Below are 25898 nucleotides of genomic sequence, written 5' to 3' on the forward strand. Positions count from 1 at the left end.
ACATTGACGCCGTTACAGATTGCTGCCTCCGCTCCACGCAGCATCCTCCTACGTACCATGAGATTTTTTTTTTTTTTCCCCCTTCCTTTTTCATGCAGTGCTGCCGTACTGTTGTTTTTTTGACACGGAGCCCGGCTCCGTAGTTGTTGCTAATTAGGGTGAGCATGCCTGCGAGCGGTACCCCTGCACTCGAGACCAGGCTTTTTTTTTGTAAAATCGGCTAATCCTGCTCTGCAGTTACAGTACCGCTCTGATGACTGTGTCCTCAACCGCTGCCAGCAGCAGCACAAAATCCTCATCGCTGCGCCAAGGCGGCTAATTAAAATGCTCGGGGGGGCGGGGGGGGGGCTCCGTCCCAGGAACCACCGTCGCTCCCCGGCCCCGCGGCGGCCCGACCCCGGGGAGGGCGGCCCGTTCCCCCGCTCCGCATGCGCGGTGCCCCGGAAACAACGGCGGCGGCGGCGGCGGGGCCGGCAGGAGGGAGCCATGCTGCGGGTTCTGCGGACCGGCCTGGCGCCGAGGCTCCTGCAGCAGCGGCAGCAGCAACGGCGGCGGCGGCAGGTCAGCGGCGGCGGCCATTTCGTGAGGGGCGGCGGGCCGGGAGGAGCGCGGGAGCCTCTGCGGAGGAGGCGCGGGGACGCGGCCTCTCAGGGCCCGGCGAAGCCCTTGTGAGGGGCCGAGCTGACCGCGGGGAGGTCGGACGCAAGATGTCGGGTGTCCAGGCGCGGGACTCCCGTCACTGAGGCGGCGGCGGGAGGCAGGGGAGCTGAGGAGAAGGGGATGGTGGCGGGGGAGAGGGCAGGCCCGCCCGAAAGCACCCCGTCAGCTGCAGGAAAACGTGGGGCCGCTCGGTCGAAGGAATAGGAGGAGAAAAAGGGTAGAGTGGGAACGTAACGGCCGGGTTTGAAAAGCGGGGCTGGCAAAGCCGGACTTAGCCCGGAGGGGTTGCCTGCGTTCTTCGAGTGCGGCGCAAAGCTTTGAGGTGACCCTGTGGGCGCTTGGAAAAGGGCGTTTTGCTATAAATGACCCATTTGCCACAGAAAAGCTGACCGACTGGACGTTTGTCAGCACAGTGAGCCGCGTTTGATCTGCTCCTAACTAAAACGGCGATCTTCTCTTGCCTTTCAGTTTCTCCTGACCTCCTGCAGGCATTGTTCTTCAGGAGTCCTTCCCAATGAGAGGATCCGCAACATCGGGATCTCGGCCCACATCGACTCGGGGAAGACGACGTTAACGGAGCGAATCCTCTTCTATACGGGCAGGATAGCACAAATGCACGAGGTCGGGTTTTCAGAGGGTTCCAGAGAAGAGCTGCTCTTCGTGGGCTGAGTGTGCTGGGTGCCATTGAAACGTTGCTGGGACTTGTTCATCTGCACGGTGTAGTGCGTGGGGTGAGGGAGCTATGCTCGGCGGGCCCAGCGCGGCTCTTCTGGTCAAGCTGGAGAAGGAATCCTAAAAATCTGCTGGTTTCCCTGATATCCCTTTAAAAATAAGTGGAGGGCAAAGGGATAGAAAGTAATCCCTCCTTCACTGCAGTGTTCTCCCTCTTTCAGAACACTTCAGATCTTATTTGAAGACTTACTGCTCCCTTATCATCTCCATGGTAAACATACATGGAAGATACATGTTTCTTTTGATGTACTCAAAGATGACTGTGAGAAACAGAGAACACAGGGATGTAATTTTTAGCTTCGGGTATGTTATCTTATTAAATTCACAGTGAAGCATAATTTCCAGCAGATTTCTGATAACCTTTTTCAGGAATGATCCTCAGGAGAGCAAAATACATTAAACTTGCAGGTGCAGCTGCAAAAAAATCAAACTTGCTTGTAGTCCAAAAATTATAAGCGATTCTGCCATGTCTGCTTTTGTTCACTGCATGAAAGATGATGCTCAGTATATAAAGCATCACTCCTGCACATGCAAAATTCGTAGTAAACTCCCTTGGACTAAATTTTTTTCTTTTTATTTTCTCCTAAGGTGAGAGGTAAGGATGGAGTTGGAGCTGTCATGGATTCAATGGAGCTAGAACGACAGCGTGGAATCACAATTCAGTCTGCAGCAACATACACCATGTGGAAAGACACCAACATCAACATCATAGACACGCCAGGTAACAACAGTTCTGAACACATTATGATTGCTGTTCCTTCGTGTATACAAAGAACACGGTGCCATCTTCGTGTTTGTTAATCACTTAAGTTGAGCTAATGTGGGTCTTTCTGTATAGCTGGAGACTGATTCTGTTGGCTGTTGCTTTTTTCTGCATGTATGAGAAAACAGTTTCTCATTACCTTTTGTCATCTGTGAATAACTGGGGCGTTTGTTATTCAGGACATGTGGACTTCACAATTGAAGTGGAGAGATCTTTGAGAGTTCTTGATGGAGCTATTCTGGTTCTCTGTGCTGTTGGAGGAGTTCAGTGCCAGACAATAACTGTGAACAGGCAAATGAAACGTTACAGTGTGCCATTTTTAACATTCATCAATAAACTGGACAGACTGGGCTCTAGTCCAACCAGAGCAGTACAACAATTGAGGTATTTATCATTTTAAATTATTTGTGAGATAATTCTGAACTATTCACATAGCAGGTTAGTACTAAGAATATTGAAAAGCATTCTCTCACGGGGTCTGTAGTTGCAGTTTGGAGGATAATACCTGACTTGAGGTTAAATCTTAATCTGACCTATAGCAAGTGTCCGTTTTATCAAGAAAAACAAATGTTAATGTCAGCCCAGGCTTGCAGTGACCGAGAATTGGGGTTTTGATATTTATTTTGTTGATGGAACTATATTTGGAGCTGCTTTGAGAACAACGTTTTAATTTTTCCTAGGTCCTGGTAGGAAACGTGCTGTAGCTTACAGCAGGAAAATGACATAGGGTTGGACAGTTTCTAGTTTGGATACCAGAAGTCCTGCTTGCTCCTCACCTGCAGTCTTTCTGTGCCTGATTTGATGTGTGAGATACATGCATTAATACGCATTAAGGGAGAAGCAACTCCCATAATCAAGTAATTAATCTGAAGCCAGTTTGCACTGCCTTCTTTCCCATGAAAGTTGCTCACTGTAGCTGTTGGGATATAGAGGGCTGGCAGTCACTCAGGTTAAAATGCAACTAGGCATTTTTCATCAGTATTGGTAGATTTTTGGCACTGTCCAAAGAACAAAAGATGGTGATTTTGTAGGAGTGGGATGTTGTTCAAAGACCATCTGGAGCACATATATAGAAACGACTTTTTTCTTGAACTAATTTATATTTGCTCACTTTTTCAGATCCAAGTTAAAACACAATGCAGCTTTTGTTCAGATTCCAATTGGGCTGGAGGGAAACTTTAAAGGAGTTATAGATCTTATTGAAGAAAAAGCTATATATTTTGATGGTGCACTTGGGTAAGTTTTGAAACTTGCATATTTCTTAGCTGGAGCTAGTCTTTGTATGAGGAACTACCTATAGTTTCTCTTCAGAGATGAAAAAGCCTGCTATTTGGAAAGTTAGGGATGTGGCTTGTGCTAGGGCTGAGGTATCACTCTTCAGCTCTCCAAGTTACAGCAAAATGATTCTGCAGGGTCAGGTTTAGTGATGAGTAGCTGCAGCATGAATTGTTTGCTAACTGCAGTAGTGCGGAGAGGTGGTAGCCACACTTGCCACCCTGAGAAATAAGAGACTTGCTTCATAACGGGAACTGATAGTGTATGTTTGGCATGAGCTTACTGGGGTGAAGATAAGATGTGGGTGAGGTTGTTGAACAGGTTATCCCGCATCCTTGCAAGCTCCTACTATGAGTGGGAAGAAACCCTCTCCTGCTCAAGCATGTTGATGTTTTCATGTGATTTTTTTTTTTTTTTTTTTTTTTTTCCCTCAATATCCATGTCAACGGTGAATTTTTCTTGGTCAGGCTGGTCCCAACAATGATTAGTGATTGAAAGGTTGATTCGTGTGGCATTCCTTTAGAGTGGTTATGTTATTTATGTATGTGTAGCCAGACTCTTCGGTATGATGAAATTCCAGCTGAATTTAGAGCTGAGGCTGCAGAAAGACGTCGGGAATTGATTGAATGTGTTGCTAACTCGGATGATCAACTTGGGGAGCTGTTTTTGGAAGAAAAGATTCCTACAGCAGCTGAGTTAAAGGTAACTTTATTGTGGTGGTTCTTCCTGTAGCACTGTTATCTCACTTTTTTGTGTCCCTATTCTCCCCCTCCCCCCAATAAAAAATTTCTTGAAGTCTTGAAGAAATTTTGTTTGCTTGAGTTCTCTGGTATGAGTGTCACCTCCCACAGGTGGACTCCCACTTCACTCCTTGTTGAGGGCCTATTCCAAATTTGTTTTTTGATTTGCATTGGAAAGACTGAGCTTGTGTGTGCCCTTTAGGGACCAGCAAATGGCTGAAAGGTTCACCTAGTAATTTTTTTCATTCTATTGCCTTGCCCATGTTACAGCTTGATAGCTATGACTTGCTTCGTGTCCCACAGCAAGTCAGTTGTTGACATGCTGTAAGTCGTCTTTGCGCCTAGGAAATCCTGCCTTGTTTTTTATTTGCACTGATTATATTCGAAGTGAAAAGAGCAGTACAGTAGAAGGGAACTGCAATGACTTTACTTGGAGACTCCAGAAGAAAAGAATCCAGGTCAAAACACAGTTTTCAAAAAATAAGAGAATTGCCTTTCTTGAAAGAGGGGAAAAAATTGATACATGATTTATTTTATTAAATACTTCAGATATCAAATGGCAAACGTGCCAACATAAAAGGATGCTTACAGAAGTAATCAGATGGCCATGGAGTGAAAATTACTTGTTTTCATGACAGTTTGGTATCACTGTTTCTTCAAGCACATATCTACATAATAAAAGGTGGTAGGGAGGCCTAGGAAGATCAGCTGCAGTTGTACAGTCTTTATCCAAGTACTGCCACTGTTCACTCCAGGGTGAGATCTGCTTGTGCAGTTCCGTGGAGGCTGGACAGCAGACTAATGTGTATTCCTTCTTTTAGACTGTTTTATGTCAGACTTGGCAATCGACACGTACCGTAGCGGATTCTTACGTGGGATGGCAGTCCCTTTAAGGTTTGTAGTTGACTAATGATGCCTCTTGAGTTACTGTGGTATTAGCTTTAGTCAGGACAGGTGCAAAAGCTTGGCTATCCCGGCATGAGCATAAGAGAGCCTGTGCCGCACGTGGACCTGCTTCTGCTGTGCCGTGAGCGTAAAGATAATCTGAGGACACGTACCCTTAGAGAAGAAGTGCTAAGCTGGTTCGCATTTACCGCACAGCCCCATGGGGTAGGTGTGTAACTCAAGACAGCGACGTGTAGCTGTTGACACACAGCAGTCTATGAGGCTTTGTGTCTTGGCAGACGGTAGCACAAGGGAACCGTACTGAGGGCTGTATGGTTTGCAGGCCTGATCTCAGCATGGCTGGTTTTTGCCCTTAATGCACGCTCGGTGCAAGGATTTGTGTGATGCATCTTGCTGTCGGCCACCACCTCTTGCTAGTGTTGGAAGTTAACTTGAGCAGTAATCTTCTAGTGCCTGCTGTTAATAGTTGAGTCAAAAATTGAAACTGCTACAGGAGACCAGTTGCTTAATGTGATTAAATAAAAAAGTGAGGTCTGAAGAGCCCGTTGCAGTGGGAGAGGCCTTGCAGACAGACTGCTTTTTTGAAGAGAGCTACTTTTGGAGCTAGAACAGCTTGTCTTCGAGCAGTGGTGTTGCACGGAGTCTCCCTGGGGCCTGGAGCCTGCCTCACATGGCACTTGCTACTTCCTTTTGCTTTTCTTTGCCTGCAGCTGCGTGCTTCAGTTGGTAGCTGAAGAAGACAAGCTGAATTGAGACATATATGTTATAAGCAGGAGTTGTTAACTCTGAGTGGAGCCTGCTAGGCCAGCTGAGTTCGAATCAGATGTGATCCCTGAGGTTGCTACTTTAAACATAGCTTTGATATTTAAGTCCTATTCTAAGTATTTGGCCCATTAGCAGTGCCTGGTTGCCTCTGTGCAGTAGCCCTTTCCCTGTTATGGTTTGCAGTGCTTGCTTTCCTGGAAGTTGTCCACTCTATCTGTTGGGATATAGAGGACTGCCAGACCCTCAGAGCTGATGAGTGTTGCAAGTCCCCTTAAGGTTTATTTATTTGAATTTTCCTGACCCCTAAATTTTGCTTGCTTTTAACTTTGCTACAAACCTTTGGTTTGGAGGTGGGTTTTGGTTTTGTTTTTTTTGTTTTGTTTTTTTTTTTAAATTGGTTTGGCTGTATGGGTGACTTACTGGTGATTAATGTCTCTAGGAAGAATATGCAAGAACCTGTATATCCCAGCTTGGCTTGAGACAAAAGCACAAGGATTTTTTTGAAAGTACCATGCAAATATATATCTTATTGATAACCAGGCATTTAGTTATTCCAGTAATTAAATACTATTTTACAAAGCCTGAGCTATTCCTGTTACAAAGCAGCCCTTCTCACTTTGATAAAGACAGAAATGTAATAGCAGTTTTAGAGACCTGTAAGGATCTGTCCTTCACCTGGCAGAGGGAGTGGTACTGATGTGAATACACTGTGTTTCTGTAAGAGGTGAGAGATTTTTACCAGGAAGCTATTTTTGATAGCTCCTGCTGGGAGGGAAATCTGTTACCAAGATAAATTTGTCTGTTCAGCATGCCTCTGCTTCCCACTTCTGAAAGCCAATTAATTACAGCTCTAATGGCTATAGTATTGCAGATGCAGGTTAATTTGTACTAATATGTCCCTGAAGATGGATTTTCTTTCAGTGGCCAGCAGCCAAGTTTCCACTGAAAATAATCTTTTTGTGGAAATGATGCTAAGTATCACTCCTGGATGCCACAGTCATAGCATATGATGTTTGCTGAAGATCAGCTGCTTAAACATCACCTAATTTGCTGCTATCCCTAATGCTACATTCAACTGATGTGCCCCAGGTACTCAGTGGGGCGCTTAGTGACAGTAATCTTTATGGGAAAATAAAATTACTTTTTTCCCCAAGGTAGTTGTTGATGAGAATAAATTGCAGTCATGTTGCTTCATTTGAAAACCTGTGGCTGAATAAAAACACCGGGCATCAGTACAGCCCTATTTCCAGTGCTCTGGTATATGAGAACAGACATGGGCTAGATGAGCAGAATTGTTGATGTAGGATTTTTTCCTTGTATTATTTTTGTGAAGTCATTACATCAACAAATTTAAGGAACTACTGTTCTCTCTGTTAATTATGAAGATATCTTAACTGTCTGTCTTTGGGTACTCCAAATAACTCCCAGATTAGATGATGTGGTTAACTATCTTGGTCTATCAAGGAGAATTCATTTCTTTTAGTTTATCAAAGAAGACAGGAGCTGCTTTCAGTTGGAGTGAGGGCCTGGAAGTGTAGGGAGATGGCATCCTCTAGTGGCAGGGAGAGGTGGGACCAAGGTGGCAATCTCGGCTTCAGTAATTAATTGCAGGATGGGAGGGGGCCAGATAGCTTCTGTCCACCTTTATGGAAGACGGCTACGATCACTGTTACAGAAGTTGTTGGTGCTCAGTTGTGCTTTGTAACGTCGTGTGATGCTTGAGTGAAAGGCACTGAATAAGCATGAGATTACTGTGCAGTTAGTTTATCTTTCTTAGTTTACCAGGACATCTTGGAAAGATTCCCAAGACAGTTGGTGCAACTTCAGCAGGTCTGTAGATGAATGTAAATAGGTTCTTCTGTTGCACTTTTAAACCATTCTTCAAAAAATGATGATTCATTGAGCATGGCACTTAGCCAAATATCCCTTCCCTACCTAACTTCCTCTTTCAGAAGAGTTTTCTGTAGTTTAAAGATACTGAAGCATCTCATCTTACTTCCACAAATTCAAATGTGTATTGTTTCCCAACATAACTAAATAGGGGGAACAAGACATCTAAATCAGAAATGAAGAGTCCTGACTTTACCAGCAGAGAAATCAAGAAACTTTCTGAGTATTTTGGGGTTATCATTATATTTATCTTGGGCATTTTCATTTTTAAGTTGAATTTAAGATAAGGGGGGCAAAAAACCCTCACGCTTCTAGAATTCTGGTGAGTAAGTTTTATGTGCAGGGGGTTGTACAGGAGACTGTGTGGGAGCAGCTACTTTACTCCAGTAGAGATGACCAGCAAAGTGAGAGAGAGAGAATCTAGACTGCTGCTTGGTTGGTACTGTGTCAGACTCCTGAAGTTGTTGCAGGAGGAGAGTAATGCATGGCTATTTTTCAGCTTGCAATCAGAAGAGCAACACTGAAGAAGTCCTTTACCCCAGTACTTGTGGGAAGTGCCTTAAAGAACAAAGGAGTACAGCCGTTGCTGGATGCTGTCCTGGAATACCTCCCCAATCCTTCAGAGGTTGAGAACTATGCTATTAGTAACCGGGGGTAAGTATATTCATGAGCATAAGGAGTGGTCTTGGAATTGGGTTTCAAAGCAGTGTAATATGTAGCAGGAAATATTACTAACAAAATATATGATCATTTACCATTCATATTAAATAATGCCACCATAATTTTGCACAAACTTCCAAAACTAAGAAAGCTCATCTCTCATTTGAGGGTTACTCTTAATACTGGTATTTTTAACACACATTAAATATTAGATTTGAAAAATTACTATCTGATGAGATAATGCCTTAGTAATTAACAGCAACCCTTAAAACCATGCCTAAAGTAGAGGAGAGAGCATATCTGAAATGTATAAACAACATTTTATTCTTTGGACGTGTTTGTTGATGTGCCTTCACAATTAAGAAGCATGAAACCCAACATTAGAGCCAGTAAATAGCCTTTAACATTCCAGTCATGGCTTAAGGGTGGTCATCACACACTTAATGTGTTTGAGTTGTTCAGACAATATAATGATAGCTAAATAGAAATGATGCTAATAAATAGAGTTTATGACTTTTTCTCCCAGTGGTTAACTGACTCTTTTGAGTCCTTACTGCTGCTGTGCCTCTCCCTGCCTCTAAGATCTGTCTACTAGGATGGACTAAAACTTCTCACATGGCTCATGAGCATTGTCAGAGCATTGTGCAATGTTTCTTTCTTCACTCTAAAACTGGACTTGCTCATGAGTTGTGTCTGAGTGTATGATTAATTGCTTTCATGGCAAAATAGTTGGATGATATGAAGGACTAGTGATATTTGTCATAGTTTCGACCTTTTGGGCATCTGCTGCAGTTTCTCTGAGGTACTTTCTAGGCACATGGGAGCTACATATGTGAGCATCTTTAAGTCTCAGTTACAAACGTGAAACTGAAGGCCCTTGGGACTTTCTGAGGTTCGGCTTATGTTTAGAGGAGGCTGTCATGTTTGATTCATAACATAAACTCCCTCTCCATCCCTGTTTTTAAGGGATTCTGAGGACAAAACCAAGTTCCTATTGAACTCTGCTCGAGATGATTCCCAGCCTTTTATAGGCCTTGCTTTTAAACTGGAGGTAAGCTGTTACTGTTTTCATTTCTGATGCAGCAAAACCAGTAGAGAAGCAGGGCATTTTCTGCAAGAGTTCGTGGTGTATGCAAGTCTTCCTTGCACTGAGCTATTGGTGGCTTGTCATTAATGCCTGGGAAGTACCTTTTGTTTGGGGGGAAAAGCACGTTTAAAGCTCTGTATTTTCAGTGTATCTCTTTGTGTGTGTGATGGCTTTTTTACTTGGTCACTGTGTGTATGGTAAAGCTAAACAGAAAGTTTCTAGAGAATGGATGCCCAGGACATTATCTAGCTGACTTTATTCAATTGCTTGCAAGTTTCCCACGCTACCAGTATCTGACCTCTGCGGAGCAAAAGTTGTACTCATGTTGTGTTAACCCTGAAGAAGAAAGCAAGTTTTCCAGATTTGAGAGAAAACAGAGAGAGTCCAAATAGATGGTACTGCCAAAATTTATGCAGAACAAATTTTAAAATAAGTTTATGTTTAAATTCAATTTAAATTTAACTTCTTTTAAAAAACTGGTTTCCACCATAAAATCCACAAATGTATCAAACACTGCCAATTTGGAAGTTTTAAAATGGGTTATGTGCCTCAAATACTTCATGATTTTCTTAGTTAAAACCTGAACATTTGGGGGGTTTATGGGCTTATTTCAAATGCTTTCAGAGAAAAATCCTGGTTTTGTTTGAAGTTGAAAACAATGGAACACGAGAGAGTTGGAGAGGAAAAAGTACAAAGTCTTAACCAAACAAGTTTTTTGCTACCTAGAGAGTAGCAGTTCAGATTTCATATGGAAAGTGGCTGGCCAAATTGCTAGTTAATGTATGCCTCTGTTGGGAAAGTTTAGGAGTGGTAAAATTGGTGAAGTAAAGAAAATTGCCAGGAGATGCCAGGTTCTATTCCAGAGCCAAGTGAAAGCTGAGACTCCATTAATAAAAGTTTCATTTACGTGTCTGGTGTGTAAAATCAAAACAGAAACATTTAGTCAGTTAGTGCAAATGATGCTTTGAATAGTAGTGGTCTTGACTCCCAGAATGATTATATCTGATTTTTAATGAATTTTGATTCCAGGCTGGCCGTTTTGGGCAATTAACTTATATTCGAGTTTATCAGGGGATGCTGAAGAAATCTGATTATATATATAACACTAGGACTGGGAAGAGAGTGCGTGTGCAGAGACTTGTCCGTATGCATTCAGACAATATGGAGGTGAGTGAGAGGTACAATCCACACGGATTGCCTTTTGAGCCACTTTTACTAAACAAGCTTCTCGCTTTTCAACTATCTCTGAACGATGCAATATGTCAAATTTCTGCTTTTGTTGTTGTTAATTGATACTTGCCTGTAGCACTTACTAGAGCTCTACAAGAAACTGGAACTGATCTCTAATGTATTGTTTCCACTGAAGTGGAAGAATCTTTGCCCAAGAAGCACTATAAAATGGCTTTGAGGTGATAGCTAAAGCAAGCCAGCTGTGGTATTATCCCCATATTCTGTACTTCTGGGAGAGGGGAAATAGGACTGGCAAAATACACAAGTTTTCTTCCATGTGATCATTGAATACAATTCTTGAACTAAAAATTGATTCTCAAGCTGCTGCAAATCCTACCCTTTCCTGTTTAAAATTCCTGAACTCTACAGCTGGGTCAGGATTGCCTAAAACATAGTGTGTTCACATCCTTAAACTAGAGCAAATCAGCATCCAAGCTCAGGTCTCCTTTTTGTGCTTTCAATAAAGAGAGAGAAGATTTACAGAGCATTTTATCAAAGCTGGAATTTTCAAAGGAGCTTAACTTCAAGCTTTTAAACACAGTATTTATATATCTTCTTAAAACCAGGTGTAGTTTGTAATATATCTTTCAGTGTTATCTAAATAGTAAACTTTTCTTTCTTAAGGATGTAAGTGAAGTTTACGCGGGAGACATATGTGCGCTGTTTGGAATTGATTGTGCTAGTGGGGACACGTTCACTGATAAAACCAGTACTGACATTTCCATGGTGAGTACACCTTTCAATCTGTATGCCTCATGCATTAGAATTCACCAGGATTTTGTTGTGAAAGTTTGTAAACCTTTGTTCAATTTAAATATTTTTTGATGTATACGCAACCACAAATATTTTTTGTGGTTATTTCTAATACCTTAAGGAGCTTGAATATATAGAAGTATGCTGTGTGCAAGAGAGATAAATACCTGTTTACTATGCTTGACATCAAATACTACTTCAGTGTTAGCAAACTGTTCTGGGCTGTTCGAAGTGGATGCTGTTACTCAAAACTATTAAGCTGTGTATTTGTAAATGTATTTAAATGCATCGGTTTTATTTTTACATATATATATATATATATTTACAAAATGTGATAGGAAGCAGAGTCTTCTAACTAGTGTGAAACCAGATTATCTTAAATCTAGGAAATGGTGTTAGAAATACTGTGGTTGGCAGTACGGCACGCATTGCGTTACAGCCTTGTAGTAATCCTCAGGAGACTTACATAATTTTGTTATGCTATGATAATGGCTATGAGCTAGATAAGTAAAACAGTCATCCCTGTTTGTAACCGTGAGTTCTTGTGACCAAACTTTTCTGGAGAAGTTACATCACCAGGTGTAGTGGAACTCAACTGTATGATCTCTTCCTTTATGGTCGTTGCAGGAATCAATTCACATCCCTGATCCTGTCATTTCAGTAGCTATGAAGCCTTCCAACAAGGTAAGAGCCTATGAATCAAGCTTTTTCTGACTGAGTTATCTTTCCTCTGCTGCTTTTATAATTTTATGCAGGTTAGCCATTAAATATGGAACCACAGACTAAAATGAGCAGCGTAATAAAATCTTCAAAGTACGTAAAAAGGTATCATTCAGATAACTCAGCATGTGATTGCGTTAGATGGTATCACTTAGCCATAAAGAAGATGCATGTCTTTGACCTGGGTAAACATGGACTTGAAGTAACTGGAGGGATAAATACAGTTATAAATGTATGGCTGTGTTTCAGAAAATAACCTCATGAGAGTAGAAGTGCTAAGCAGTTGATAGAAAAATTTGAGGCCTTTTTGTTGTGTGACTTCTGGATGTTCATGTTTTCTTGTGTGTGTGTAACTGTTTTTCAGAATGACTTTGATAAATTTTCAAAAGGCCTGAACCGCTTTACAAGGGAAGATCCCACCTTTAGAATCCATTTTGATGATGAGAGCAAAGAGACCATTGTTTCTGGAATGGGGGAACTGCACTTGGAAATCTATGCCCAGGTGATTTGGAAAGCACATTCCACGGACTCTGGTTTTGATTGTTTTCCCAACCAAGAATTCTCCTTCCTTTCTGGCTAAGACATTGCATTACTGTACCAAAAACTATCTGCGGAGGGGCTAACTGATGCCAGCCTTTAGGCCTGATTTTGTAATTGGGTGCCTAAGCTGACGTCACGTTTACAGGATGTTTGGAGGCGCACAATTCCACTTGCTTTAGTGTAAATCAGGGTTATCGTGTGACAACTATTTTGAGACCTTCCCCACAGAAAGCACTGTGGCATTAATGTGAACATTACTAGCTGTTTAGGGAAGAGTTTAACTTCTTAGTCAACTTTTGAAGAATCTCTCTCTCCAGTGGTTCTATTTTGAGGGTTGTAAACTATTTAAATGACATTTCTGCCTGCAATATTTTTACTTTTTGGTTCAAATCCATAAAAAATACTGTATTAAGCACTACGCTTTGCTTTAGCAGCCTTTGCTTATAAAAAATTTTACCGTTAGCAATTTCCTACAGGACACAGAAATATTCTATAATAAGAGATGATGCAGGCAGGAGGGAATAGTTACTTAGTGATTTATTTGTTTCTTTCAAGTTGATGTCTATACTTTATTTGAGTCACAATAGATGTATCTGAATTGTTGACAGAATGAAGAAAAGATGGCTTTTGTCTTGGAAAACTTAAATTTGAGTGAAATAATTAATGCTGTTCCCTTTTCCTGTATCTAAAGCTATAGCCCCTGAACAAGGATGACTGCAGAATGACAGTGAATAATTCATAACATTGAAAAAAAAAAAAACCCACCAAGACCCCAAAAATCAATCCAACCCCAGACCAAAAAACTGGTTAACCCTGATTAAGTTTCTCATTTCAGAAAGATCTGTAAATAAAATAATTTCCAATGTATTGTTCTAATGGAACAACTCTGTATTTCATTCTGCTTTTTTTTCTGCAGCGAATGGAAAGAGAATACGGTTGCCCTTGCACCATGGGAAAGCCAAAAGTTGCCTTCAGGGAGAACATCTCCGCACCTGTGTCGTAAGTATTCTTTCTGGCAACAGAAGTTTTTTAACTTATTTTGATGCAGAATTTGATTACGTAGCAGAGAAAGTGCCTTTTGGATTATCAGATCAAAGCACAATGTACAGGAAAAGTTTAATTGAGGAAGGACTTCTTTTCTTCGTACCTTGATTGCATATCCACCCTCATCAACTTATGTGCCCTCCCTTCAAATGCTTATTGTAGCATTTGAGCTTCTTCCCCTGTGGTATGAGGTGGTCCGTTATTCCGATGCGTGTTTTGGCTGACGGCTGTCCTGTGTTACTTGAACGCCATGCTGTGGGTGCCAGAGAACTGTCATTTGCCAGGGAATGATCTCCTGTAGAAAGTGAGAAGGTATGTTCTTTGAACAATACTGAACGGGAATTGACTGCTGTAACACAGCCATACCTGGGCTGATTATAAGTAAGTTGATCAAGCACCAGTAACAGTGCAGGGTAAGCACTGTAACGTGCAGTCCTGTGACCTGTCCAAATATCTGAAGTTCTCCTGCAAGCTTTTTTCAGCTTGTGTTGTGCTCCATGCTGCTGCAACTACATTTTTCTTTATCTAGGCAAGTTTTGCAGCTCAGGCATGTCTATGTTGGATTACCCCTCTTACTGTTAGTGCTGTTGATATTTTGGGATACCTGCCCTTCACCAAACCAAGCACAATGAAGAACCTATGCTTTTGTTTTGCAATTAGTTAGCTACTACTTCTCATGAGTTTTTCTTCATAGAAAACTTAGGAACTAAAAACACTACAGATGCCCCAACTTATCTGAGAGTGCATTGGGGTAGGAGGCAGTGAAGCTAGAAGTAGGAGTGAGATCTCGTGATTGTTATCAGTGGATGATTTATTACAGGAGGTTGCACAATCGAGAACCTCTCTTTCAAAATTTCTGCATTTTCCTTATGAAAACACTTGCTCAGATTGCAAAATTAGGATGGAGAATAACATAGAATGTAAATACTGTTCTGGGAACCAAAGTTTCTGCTGCTTTCTTCTGAGAGCTACTCTGTCTACTGGTCCACCACTGCTGTCCTCTAGCGTAGAAGCACTCCGCAGCCCCAGCTGGAATGCAGCTAAGCAGTCCAGGATGCTGGCAGCTGCTTCTTCTCTTTATCCCTGGCCCGTTTAGCAATAGTATCTCCCAAGAGGAGAAAGCTGTGTGAATGACCAGTATATTAAACCTCTGCTGTTCCCAAGAAGGGCCCAGAAATAGCTGAAAATTACTGTCTGCTGACACAAGTTGGAGACCTGTTGTCTCCTGCCTGCACAGGGGGCAGAAGCCGATAACGCTGAGACCGACAGTGATCGTTGCCCTAATCTCACCCTGTTTGCTAACTGGCCTGCAGGCATCGGATTTGCAACCGCCCCACCATCTGCATGTCTGAGTTGGAGGTTACACAGCTTGGCAGTCTTAAAACAAAAAAAGGCTTTTTAGAAATAAAGACTTTACCTGGGACACCATTTCGTGAAGTAGAATCATGTAGTTAAATTCAAGATATTCATCACTTCTTTTCTGGAAAGACAAGATGAAAAGGGTTGAATTTGGGGCTTCCTTGAAAGTAGTGAATCAGTTTTCTTTAGTTAGCATAAAAACTCTCTGATATATTTCGGATAAAACTGGCAGCTCGTGTTAACAAATAAAGTAGATGGAGCTTAGTCACTATAACAAAACGATACTGTTTTGTATTTCTGTGAACTCCAAAATTACATTTGAGAGACTGTGAAACATAAAACCATGCTAATTCTTCCCTTAGAGAAGCTAGATATATCTCAACTTCAGGAACTCATTTGGGAAGGGAACACTTGATTCTATAAAGTGTCAGTTTAGCCCAAATAATCCTAAATAAAATTGTCAGTAGGATAAGACTTGGAGGGAACTCCAGAGGCCTTACAGTGGATAACAAGTTATCAGTGATTGTGTGAGTGACAGAATACCCACTGGCCTTTGGAACATACTCTTTACATACCTATTCTTCAGGGAAGAGGATCAAAATTACTAGAGAGAGATGACAGCTGGTTTAGTTTAATAGTCTTCTGTCTGCCTTGTCCTTAAATTCATCTGGTTTGTTAAAGAGGGTTTTAAAATCTTGCTTGTGCACAGCCCTGCAGCGTCTGTGAATTGCTTTCAGATAGCCATCAGAGGGAGCAAAATGTTAACAAATCGCGCTCCAAGAATGAGTTTCTGCCTTTCCTTCATACACAGAACTTCACGGGAATTCACTGGCTGTTCTAAGTGCCAAAACATTCGGCCTCTGAAAGCCTGTTCTGAAGACTCCTGATATATTGGGTTTTCTAAACACGAAGTCCTGCTTCTTTATCCTAGCTTACACAGTAAATTTCTTTGAATTTAAAGTTGACCATCCCTTTAGGAGTTATTCCTAACTCACAGGATATTTTCTCCAAATAGAACAGAGAAACTGGGAGAATCTATAGAGTTCTATTAATTTTAAAAGCAAAATCAAAAATTTTGCTCTGATAAAAACTTTTCTGAAAGCAAGTTGCTTTATCAGTTAAGCCTGTTCCAGGCAAGAAGTCTGCAAGGCCTGTTGATGGTGGTAGCTAATGACTCAATTAATTTGAATAGCTATAGTGAGATTTGCCAGTCATTTTTATTTCTTAGCTTAGGGCAGATCCAGATCTGCTCAAGATAAACACATCACTTGTAACCACTCAGAAATAAGTGAAAATAGAAAATATTTTGTCCTGAAGTATTGCATTCCCTTTCTGTCTTGTGATGCATCTTCCTGAATTCAATTTTCTTATCATAAACTTAATTGATGCTCATCATGCTAATATAAGTCTAAGAGCTCAACTAAAAATTAATTTTAGGTCTTCTCCCCCCCCAAAATAATTAAAAATTAGTAAAAGTAAGTTTGGGAAGAACAAAATAAAAAAGCTAGTAATGAGAGTGGAATTAGATCAATATTTTCTTTCTTGATTAGCATTTTGAGGTGAACTAGCAAATGGATGGAGACTGCAATACTGCGAACAAAAGCAACGTAGATTGTGTTTTATTGAATTTGAGGTGCAGCCCATTGCTATTTGCCTAGACATGGCTATTGCAGAGATGTCAAGCAGTATTACTGTGACTGATTGCTAGATCATGGTGTAGATCAAGAGATGAAGGACAATATTCCAATGCATGTTATGCAGATGCAAGAATACTGTCAGCTGGGCCTACATTACAGATGAAAGGCAGGGAAGTAATATAAAACTGTAATCAACATGATGACCTCCAGGTGGAAGAGTCCATTTTCTTAACTAAATAAGGGTAGAATACTGGTCTTGCCAGGAAGACACAGCTTCTATAAACAAAATTTATGAAGAGAAGGAGTGATCTAAATAAACACTCAAGCCATCAGTGAAAGCCTTCATGATTTGCTAGAGGAATGGGAAAGGGGTAGGTGGAACAATACTAAACACTGGCTGAAAAACGAACCGGACCAAGAAGTTCAGACACAGTTGAGGTTTCTTAAGAACTTAGCTTCAGCTGTACTCTAGTACATGCCACAACTGCTTAGCTCTTAAATGCTATTTTTCTTGCAAGGCATTGATGGTAACTTACCACTTGCTTCACATGTTTAATTTGGGCAAATTGGAACTTAGTGTTTTCAGTTGAGTTCTGCCACATCACATAGCCAGAGGCAACCCACGCTAGCAGGCGGATGGGCTCCATTTCTGGGGACACATGGCCGTGGCTGTCTGGCAAACAAAATGAAAAATATACATTAAGCTAAGATTCATGGAGCTGCCGCCATTAACAGAACCTTATCACCCAATAGTAGAGTTTGGTGCTAAAGTCACTTCCTTACGTTCCTTGCTGTGTCACAGATCTTCCATATAATCTTGGAAGAGCTGCTATATCACCACCGTGTTTTCTTCCCAATTCTTTCTCTTAGCATACATTCTGTAACGTCTTCAAGGCAGGGGTTGCCCTAAAGTAAGAGCAGACCCTAGTACTACAACTGGGGTGTCTGATATACTATGCGAAGGACAGCCACCAACAGTGAGCAGGATGCCCATAAAGGGAGAGGTAACAGTAGCAGGTGGTTTTCAAGAACAGTCACGTGCAAATCGCGTATCGGTTCTGGATTTCAGAAATTATGAAAGAATTTAGTAGTGTTGTGATTGACACGCCACCCCGAATAAGAGAAAGTGAAGCAGCGTGTGTTCAGAGTAGGGCTAATGGCCTGATCCCCCTTGCTCCTGGCTTCTATAGTAGGGGCTCCCATATGGATCGTGGACCACCACCAGTTGAGCTCAGGTTTGCTTCTGGCCGTGGAGGACATTGTCTCAAAAACCTCCTTCTAGCCCAAACCCCTTCTTTGTACCTGGTATGTTTTCTGCCACAAGCTCTTTTTCCAGGCTCTTGATTCGACTGTAGAATATGTTATCTGCTTCATCTGTGTTCTTAAGTTCTCCTTCAATTGTGAATTGCACATCTGGAGCAATGTTTTTGTTGCCCAGATGGTAAAGAACCTCAGCAGTGCAGTTAACAGTACTGTCCTGTTACAGAGTTAATTATGTGTATTAATATTTCATTAAATACAAATATTGGTAAGTTGCACTTCTAAAACATAGTTTTTTTCTTTAGGTAGTTGCTGTTTTCTCTGAGTCTGGCCCACAGAGATTTGTGATTATTTAAGACAAGGTTAAATTCATAGTATTTCCGTGACTATACTATAAGGGCAGTTTTCTTTCTGCAGTGATAGAAAGGGCAGTATTTGTGATGCAGAATGTCACTTGTGCTATTCAGTTGGAGTAATGGGTTCAAGTAACTTCAATTTGAAATTGAACAACACTAAAGTGTCCTTGTCATCCCTCAAACATTTTCTTGTGTCATAGTGGTAGGTACCAGATGTTTGGGGCTTTTATGGTGTAAAAAATGGGGGTTCCCTTTTGGTAAAGTTAAGCCTTTTTTTTTTTTTTTTTTTTTTTTTCCTCCTTCCTGATTTGCAGTAGAGAAAAATCTGAAACACGATACCAAGTATTATTAACTGGCGTGTCCGCTGGCCTCAGCTAGGATCAGCAGCATAAAGCATTGGCTTTTCATTACATGTCAGTAGTGCCAATTTCTGCCCACAGAACGTATTTATTAAATAAATCTGAACTCACTTCGTCAACGATGTCTTCTAACACCAATTCCAGATGGTACTTAGGCCCAACACCATCGATGTCCTAAATAAGGAAAACATGAAGAACATTTATTTTGTGAAATGAATCACTTTGCATTGTGGAAAAGAGTCTAGTTCTAGCGAAACACGCTGCAGCAGTGCCATTCTCTGCAGGGCCCGTACGGAGCTAGGGTATTCTTTTATTTCCTCCTGCTGTGTTAAGCTTGCTCATTTAATACGCAGCTGCTGTAGTACCTCCTCGTCCATCTCCAGTCTCGTGTACTACTTAATTGCCGTATTTGGGCTCCCTGTATGATTATGCGCAATAACGAGCTACGTGGTTAAAGGCTGAGGCGGGAGTCTTAACTGGGTTCCTTGTGTTAAGTCCGTTCTGCGCTTTGCTATGACCTGTATCATGTCATATATTTTGGGGATATCTACAATAACGACTTAAGCAAGCAGGTTAGTTTTGCTGTAACCCCCGTTCTGGCAGGTTCGCCAGCGAATCCACAGCGGGTCAGCGGTGAGAGTTCGGTCTGTCGGGAAAAGAGCATCCCCCTCGGGCCCGAGCTCCCTCGGGAGGCTCGGCAGGGACGGCCGCCGCCGCCTCGCCCCGTCCTCGCCCCCCTCCTCGCAGCCTGCCGTTTCGTCCCGACGAGGAGAGGCCGCGAAGCCGGCTGCCCGCGGTTCGGGGAGCGGCTCCCCGGCCCGCAGCCGCCCGCTCCCTTCGCCGGCACTCACCCTGCGGCCGGCGCGGCGGACGCTCCGCAGCCGCAGGCCGCGGCCGGGGCTCCCCCGGCGGTAGCAGACGTAGCCGGCGGCCAGCGCCGCCGCCCGGTCGGCGCGGTGGTGGCTCGGCGGCAGCTCCATGGCGGAGGCGAAGCCGGCTTCCTCCTCCCGCAGGAAGCGGCCGGGGCCGGGGCTGCCCTCCCCCGGCCCGGCCCGCGGGGAGCAGCCGGGACGGGGCCCGTTCTCCGCCCCAGCCGGGTGGGACGGGGACGGGGACGGGCTGGTGTTTGGAGGGAGACCTCGGATCCCTCCGGTTTTCCCTTCAAAAATACTTCAGCTGTTCGCGCGTTTTCTTCCCGGTTAAGCCCTCGTTCCGTGTCTGCGCTTCAGGTCTAAGTGCTCTGTGGGTGGGAACTGCAGGTATGTGCAGAAAGAACAAAACCTCGTTACTCGGCTCAACAAAAAGCAGGAGCCTAAAGGTAAGCAGGTTTTATTAGCGTTGCTTGCCACACAGAAGCAGCTTGTTTTTCGCGGTGGTTTTTTTGAGAGAGATGACTCGTCACGATCTTGCGCTGGCGAGACGAACCACCGTGGTGCTCCCTCTTTGGGCATTAAATATCCTCAGCTGTTGTTTCAGCTGCTGTCGTGGCATTTAGCCCTTTTGGTTAAACGTAACCAAATGGAATAAAGTAAAACGCAGACTGGGAACTTTCTCCTTAGAAAACCGTGGTTCAAGTGTGGTTTGCGTAATGAGTAATGTGGTGTTCTGCGGGGATGTGTTTGTTCTTAGGTTTGAGTATACACACAAGAAACAGACGGGTGGAGCCGGCCAGTATGGCAAAGTTATAGGCGTTCTGGAGCCCCTGGATCCGGAGGACTACACAAAATTAGAGTTTGAAGACAGAACCATTGGCACAAATATTCCAAAACAATTCGTGCCCGCTGTTGAAAAGGTACCAAGCGTTTTGTGTGTGTATATAATATAAGAAATACTGACTCCTGTTGTTTTCCTGCTATACCGTGCACATTTACTGTGACTGTCTTGCCCCAGGCAAGGAGGCTTTTCTCATTACTTCAGTGGGAGCAGAATCAAATTTGTGTGGCTTTGCTTAATATCTTACATTCCTAGGTTTTCCACTTAATTTAGAAGCTGCTGTTTGTTTTCTTTGGTGGTGTGCGCTTGCTCTATTTCCGTAGCAGTGCTGCAGAGCAGAAGGTAGGCTGTCCGTCCTTGCAGTCAAACAAGCCTCCTTCTGTTGAATCTGCTTTTTAATGGCCCTCTTCTGCTTTTGATTGTGGCCTTGTGATTCTCATCTCTAGCCCTGAAATATGTAACTTTTGTGACTTCTCTGAGGCCGGTTATGTAGGAAACTGTAATTAAGCTGGATTTCCTGCATGAATTACCAAATATTCTTTCTTTTTCATCTCTTCTGTGGACTTCCTGTGTGTGTGTGTCTCTCTATAACTGTACAATTTATCACGTACTACTTTTAAGTAGTACCTACCATGATCTTTGAATTCCTACAACAACAGATCAACATAAGATAATTCCTTCATTATTCCATGATGCAGCATTTAAAGGTTTTTGCCAAATCCTGGAAAAAGCATGCAGTCTTAAAAGAATCTTGTTCTTCAGTCAAGTGGTTAGAGTAGTTCTTTCCACATAGAGCATTCTTTTGGCTTTTGATCATACAGTCCCTTACAAAGCAAAATCCTGAGTACGTTTCTTCTTCTTGTCCTTAGCTTGTTACATGATTTCTGTTTTTAAAAAATATCAGTATCAAACTGAGGTGCTGAAGAATGATACTACAAAGTTTTCAGGCACTTGGGAATGAAAAGTTTTCCCTTCTGTTATGTTCTTCCATTATCTTATCAAGCAAGAGGGTCCATTGGGTAGATACAGGATTGCTGTTAAAAATTGTGAAAGGTGGGGGGTTTTTGTTACTGCTGTTTTGGTTTTTAAGCTTAATGTCTTTTATAGGCTGCTGTTAACACAACTCTTTTTTAAGCTTCATTTTGGTCTACAAACTGCTAATTTTGAGATGTTATTTGACAGGGATTCCGAGAAGCATGTGAAAAAGGTCTAGTGTCAGGGCACAGGATATCTGGAGTCCGGTTCGTCCTAGAGGATGGTGCACATCACATGGTGGACTCCAATGAAATCTCTTTCATCAGAGCAGGAGAAGGAGCCCTAAAGCAAGGTATGAAGCCAGTCATTTGAATGTGTAGTCCTGCTGGCTTCTTTATTGTAGGAGCTAAATTTAACAACCTCCTTTCTATACGTTGGTTTGTTGCCTGGTGTATCCATACACACATTTAAAGTTTGGCCGGTTGTGTAGAGCAGAATATATGCGAGAGTTTATAGAAATTTTGAGGGAGGCCCAATAATTTCTTTAGTTGTATGAAGGAAATCCTGTTTTCATAGAATACAGTAAAGAAACACCAACAGCTTCATCCTTACAGAGGTATGAAAAGAACTTTTTATCAAACTGTGTGCCTCCCAGCATTATGGTCTCAGTAATAAAAGGCAGGGGAGCTAGAATTCCACATTGTTGATTATTGTTTTCCCCCACTGATGTAAGAAACGCTTAGCATCAACCATAAAACACTTCCTTGCTATACATAGCGGTATCTTGAATTATGCCAGGCTTGCTCTTTGATGTTTGATTATTTAGTTAAGTTTTTTTCTCCAGCTATGGAAAACGCCACTGTGCGTATACTCGAACCCATTATGGCAGTGGAGGTGATGGCACCCACCGAATTCCAAGGAGCAGTGATAGCTGGAATTAATCGCCGTCATGGAGTGATCACAGGACAAGACGGCACAGAGGGTTACTTTACACTCTATGCTGAGGTTTGTGGTGTTTGCTGGTTCCTGACCTTTTCCTGCCTTGCCTTTTGACTCCATTACTGTTTTACTTATTGGCTAGTACGTGTAAAGTCGTAGCTGGGTTTTTCAGTGGATAAACATCATATTAGTTTTTCAGTGGCTAAGCGTTAATTTTCAACTCGTGGCAGTGTATTGTGCAGTATTAGTGAACCTATCATAAATCTGTCTTGCTCCAGAGAAGCCAACTGACTAACTTAAAATCATATGGTGGCAGAGAAATGAACAGAACTTGGGTTTCTTGAGATGGGCAGACTGTGCTACCTCAGAGTGAAGGGAACCTGTGCAGCAATACAGGTGCACGGAGTTCAGAGGGAAGATCTTATTGTCAGCTGTCTTCCTTCAGCTGTTACCTGCATTAACTGTAAAAATTGCAGATAAATGCAAATGACTTGCCTTCAATGTTCCTTCTTTTATGTCCCTTCTAAAAACATAGATGTTCTCACGTTAGGTCATATAGAAGCATACATCTAACGGTGGTAGTGGGGTAAATCATCTCAGCAAAGCCTTGGCTACTGACAAACCACATGCTGCGTCACTCCTGCGTCGTAAATTGTGTTTAGAGCTGCAGTCTTGAGATATTTCAAACATTATGATCTCTTGCTGGGTGACACAGATTACTGAATGCGGGATATTCCAGTACCTGGTACATTCAGCCTCTGAGATTTTTGGGGTTTCCTGCTGAAAACATTGTGAATATAAATTGGTTGAAATAAGGCACTTTACAAAAATGGGTAATTAGATCAGTACTGTTTACGAAGAGCACCAGACTTTACTGACTCTTTATATCGTAATTGAGATTAACTGGATGATAATCCACAGTTGATGGAAAAAATCTTGCTTTTACAAGAATAGTATGCTTGCATTTTAGGTGCCACTGAATGATATGTTTGGATATGCCACTGAGCTGAGGTCTTCCACAGAGGTAAGTACTCTCGGTACTTTTTGCTAGAACGTATTTATTTCTGTAAACCAAGTGTGCTAATTTGCATCATGATATACATAGCATATGCAGCAGTAAAAGCAATAAAAATCTAAACAAATGCAGAGTAAGAAAATAACCTTAGAGTTTTTACTGTTACTTTAACTGCTTTTTAATTAACATCACTAGCATTAGCTGTGTCATTTCTGGCCAAGAAGTTCTTTCATAATTTGAAGAGGGAATTGATTCAAAGTCGTGAGTGATACAAAGTGAGAGGTATCAGTAAAGGTATTAAATTCACAGGCTGGAAGAGTTTAGGCATACTCCTTAAGTTACTGATGCCTGCAAGTAGAAGAGATTTTTGACAGCAGTGCTCATGTTATTAAGATGTCCTTTTTTAATAATATATATATATATATATGCCTGTAGTTACATGCCCATTGAATGCATTTGAATCAGGTGAGTTTGCGTGTTACATAAAATTTGCTCTTCCACATCTCGTGACACGCAAGTGCCGGTGTTCTGTGAGCGCTTGAAAGGGTTGTTATTAATAGCGTGATCATTTTCAGTTTTTAAGCAGAATTGTCACACTGCTGAGATGGGTACCACAGGCAGTCTTACAGTCTTGTGTCAAAGAGACAATGTTCAGATACTGTTTGTATGGTTTTGTATCTCACACGTACAGTACACCGTGTTTGTATACTTCATTGTAAATGGTCATTGCATGTTACTGCACAGATTAGGGTGTGGCCTGCTGCTAAATAGGATTACCCATTTAGCATCCTCACTTTGACTATTCTTTTTCCAACTCTGCAGGGAAAGGGTGAATATACAATGGAATACTGTAAATATCAACCATGTTTGCCCAGCAGTCAGGAAGAAATAATTAACAAATACCTTGAAGCAACAGGGCGACTTCCTGCAAAAAAGGGGAAAGCCAAGAGCTGACTCTTTTCCTCTTGAGTACATGGAAGTTTTTCACAATCTTCTCTAAAAGCTCACTTGCCCAAGCCATAGAAGCAATCAAGGCTGGCTGGACAAGCGCAGGCTGCAGCGGGACTTGGACTTGTAATTTCAGCATAATATCCTTCCTTTGTGGTATTCTCAGGAACCACCAGGAAGTTACAGTGGAATTGTTCACATGTAAATGCTACTCATTAACAAAATATATAAATGTTAAACCACTGATGATAACTTGTCTCGAAATTTGTCGTAATCCCACTTGTATTAAAATAATTTTATTTTTTTACTTGCTACATCATTCTTTTGTAATTAGGCTAGTTAATGTTTCTCTGTTTTTGAAAGTTTAAAAATTTTAATTTCGGAGACTCCACTAACTGTTAGCTGCTGGACAGGCACGGGGGAGGAGTCGGCATCCAATACTGAGCAGTTTTCACGTAGGTGCTCCAGGCACAGATCCGTTACCTCTTGCACTTACAGCATCCAGCCCAGAGGACCAATGTCCGTTTTCCCTCCGCATCCTTCAGAAAGAACACAAGGAGCCTCCAAAGTCCTAACGAACTGAGTCGCCGTTCAGTGCAGCTCGCTCGTCGCCAGATCCAGATACCAGTACGATCGCTGATGGTACCAGGCATTTGAAAAGAGTTGGTAATAATATACGCAGAAGTCAACTCTTTCCAAAACTATGAACAACATGGATTTATTTTACGGGCTTGCTTTCTGGGCTCTTTGTTAGAAAACCAAACAAAAGATGCCTTTTCCCAGAATGTCACAATCGAGAGAGCATGTTGCTGATGATGCTTGGCTTGAGAATCGGTTGAATAGAGCTTGCTCGCTCATAGAAGAGAGATCAAACAAGGGTGTTGGTGTTAGGTGAGAAAGAGAAGATATTATAATCTTTTTTTGTTTGTTTGTTTGTTTGTTTTTAATTACTACCAGAAGATCCACGCTGAATTTTCTTTGTGTGCTCTCTCTTCCTGAACTACTCAGCTTAACAGCATTTTTGCAGACTTCCAGTAAACAGAGAATGCAGTTCCAGTTCAAAACCAGCTACATTCCTGGCACAGGATTGTGGTTGATGTCTACCAGACGCAGACAGAACTGTAATGTCCGGGCTGCTTTTCCTCAGCCTTCACAGAAAGACAGTGAAAATTATTAATGTTAATCTTGAAAAAAGTACAGTGTCAGGAGCATGTAAATGCTAACTGAACACAGGCATGATGTTGTGTGCGAGTATGGCGTTGCTTTGGGCCAAATCCTTCTTGATTCTGTTACATTTGCAGCTTTGTTTTTGTGAAAATACTCAGCTGGAACTCGTTTCAAGAAAAGCCCTGCAGGTTCTCTGACGCTTGGAGATTTTCTTAAGCAAATACAGCACATTCACCAAGATTCAAAGATGTCTTATAAAAACAGTATGAATGCAAGAAAGAAATGGGGTGGTTATTATTTTATTTATATTTTTGGCTTTTATATTATGCTTAGTAGAGGCCAGTCATGATGTGAATTCCTGGCTAACAGATTCTGCCAGATGTGTGCTGGTTCTCCACAAATGGA

At 42.1% G+C, this 25898-nt stretch overlaps 2 protein-coding genes across 4 annotated transcripts; one reads left to right on the plus strand and one right to left on the minus strand.

The window, feature by feature from the left end:
• Nucleotides 1-424: 424 nt before the first annotated feature.
• Nucleotides 425-24572, plus strand: GFM1 (G elongation factor mitochondrial 1). Of its 3 annotated transcripts, none has more exons than XM_030028840.2 (18): nt 425-561; nt 1129-1281; nt 1981-2113; nt 2335-2539; nt 3275-3391; nt 3982-4132; nt 8231-8385; nt 9358-9442; nt 10508-10645; nt 11333-11434; nt 12089-12145; nt 12546-12683; nt 13638-13720; nt 20366-20528; nt 21632-21776; nt 22269-22429; nt 23334-23387; nt 24201-24572. In XM_030028840.2, exons 1-18 carry the CDS (start codon nt 487-489, stop codon nt 24330-24332), a joined length of 2247 nt encoding a protein of 748 aa, XP_029884700.1. In that variant the 5' UTR covers nt 425-486; the 3' UTR covers nt 24333-24572. The 3 variants fall into 3 exon arrangements, with proteins under 3 accessions (XP_029884700.1, XP_029884701.1, XP_029884703.1); XM_030028841.2 differs by having other exon boundaries at nt 446-552; nt 1126-1281; XM_030028843.2 differs by lacking the exon at nt 425-561 and adding an exon at nt 859-877.
• LXN (latexin) lies at nt 13244-19928 on the minus strand. Its single transcript, XM_030028856.2, has 6 exons — nt 19588-19928; nt 18848-18910; nt 18064-18238; nt 17298-17434; nt 15183-15245; nt 13244-14060 (listed from the first exon to the last, which is right to left on the minus strand). Exons 1-6 carry the CDS (start codon nt 19714-19716, stop codon nt 13965-13967), a joined length of 663 nt encoding a protein of 220 aa, XP_029884716.1. The 5' UTR covers nt 19717-19928; the 3' UTR covers nt 13244-13964.
• Nucleotides 24573-25898: the final 1326 nt, after the last annotated feature.

Source organism: Aquila chrysaetos, chromosome 10 (assembly GCF_900496995.4).
Source record: "Aquila chrysaetos chrysaetos chromosome 10, bAquChr1.4, whole genome shotgun sequence".
Taxonomy (NCBI): Eukaryota; Metazoa; Chordata; class Aves; order Accipitriformes; family Accipitridae; genus Aquila; species Aquila chrysaetos.

What these genes read in the sequence shown, in the direction of transcription:
- LXN (XM_030028856.2), bottom strand. Translation starts at nt 19,716, where the DNA reads ATGGAGCTGCCGCCGAGCCACCACCGCGCCGACCGGGCGGCGGCGCTG. An exon ending in TCCGCCGCGCCGGCCGCAGG is followed by an intron (nt 18,911 to 19,587) that starts GTGAGTGCCGGC and finishes TTCCTTATTTAG; the next exon opens with GACATCGATGGTGTTGGGCC. An exon ending in TTAAACATGTGAAGCAAGTG is followed by an intron (nt 15,246 to 17,297) that starts GTAAGTTACCAT and finishes TTGTCTTTCCAG; the next exon opens with AAAAGAAGTGATGAATATCT.
- GFM1 (XM_030028840.2), top strand. Translation starts at nt 487, where the DNA reads ATGCTGCGGGTTCTGCGGACCGGCCTGGCGCCGAGGCTCCTGCAGCAG. An exon ending in GGATAGCACAAATGCACGAG is followed by an intron (nt 1,282 to 1,980) that starts GTCGGGTTTTCA and finishes TTTTCTCCTAAG; the next exon opens with GTGAGAGGTAAGGATGGAGT. An exon ending in TATGCTATTAGTAACCGGGG is followed by an intron (nt 8,386 to 9,357) that starts GTAAGTATATTC and finishes CCTGTTTTTAAG; the next exon opens with GGATTCTGAGGACAAAACCA.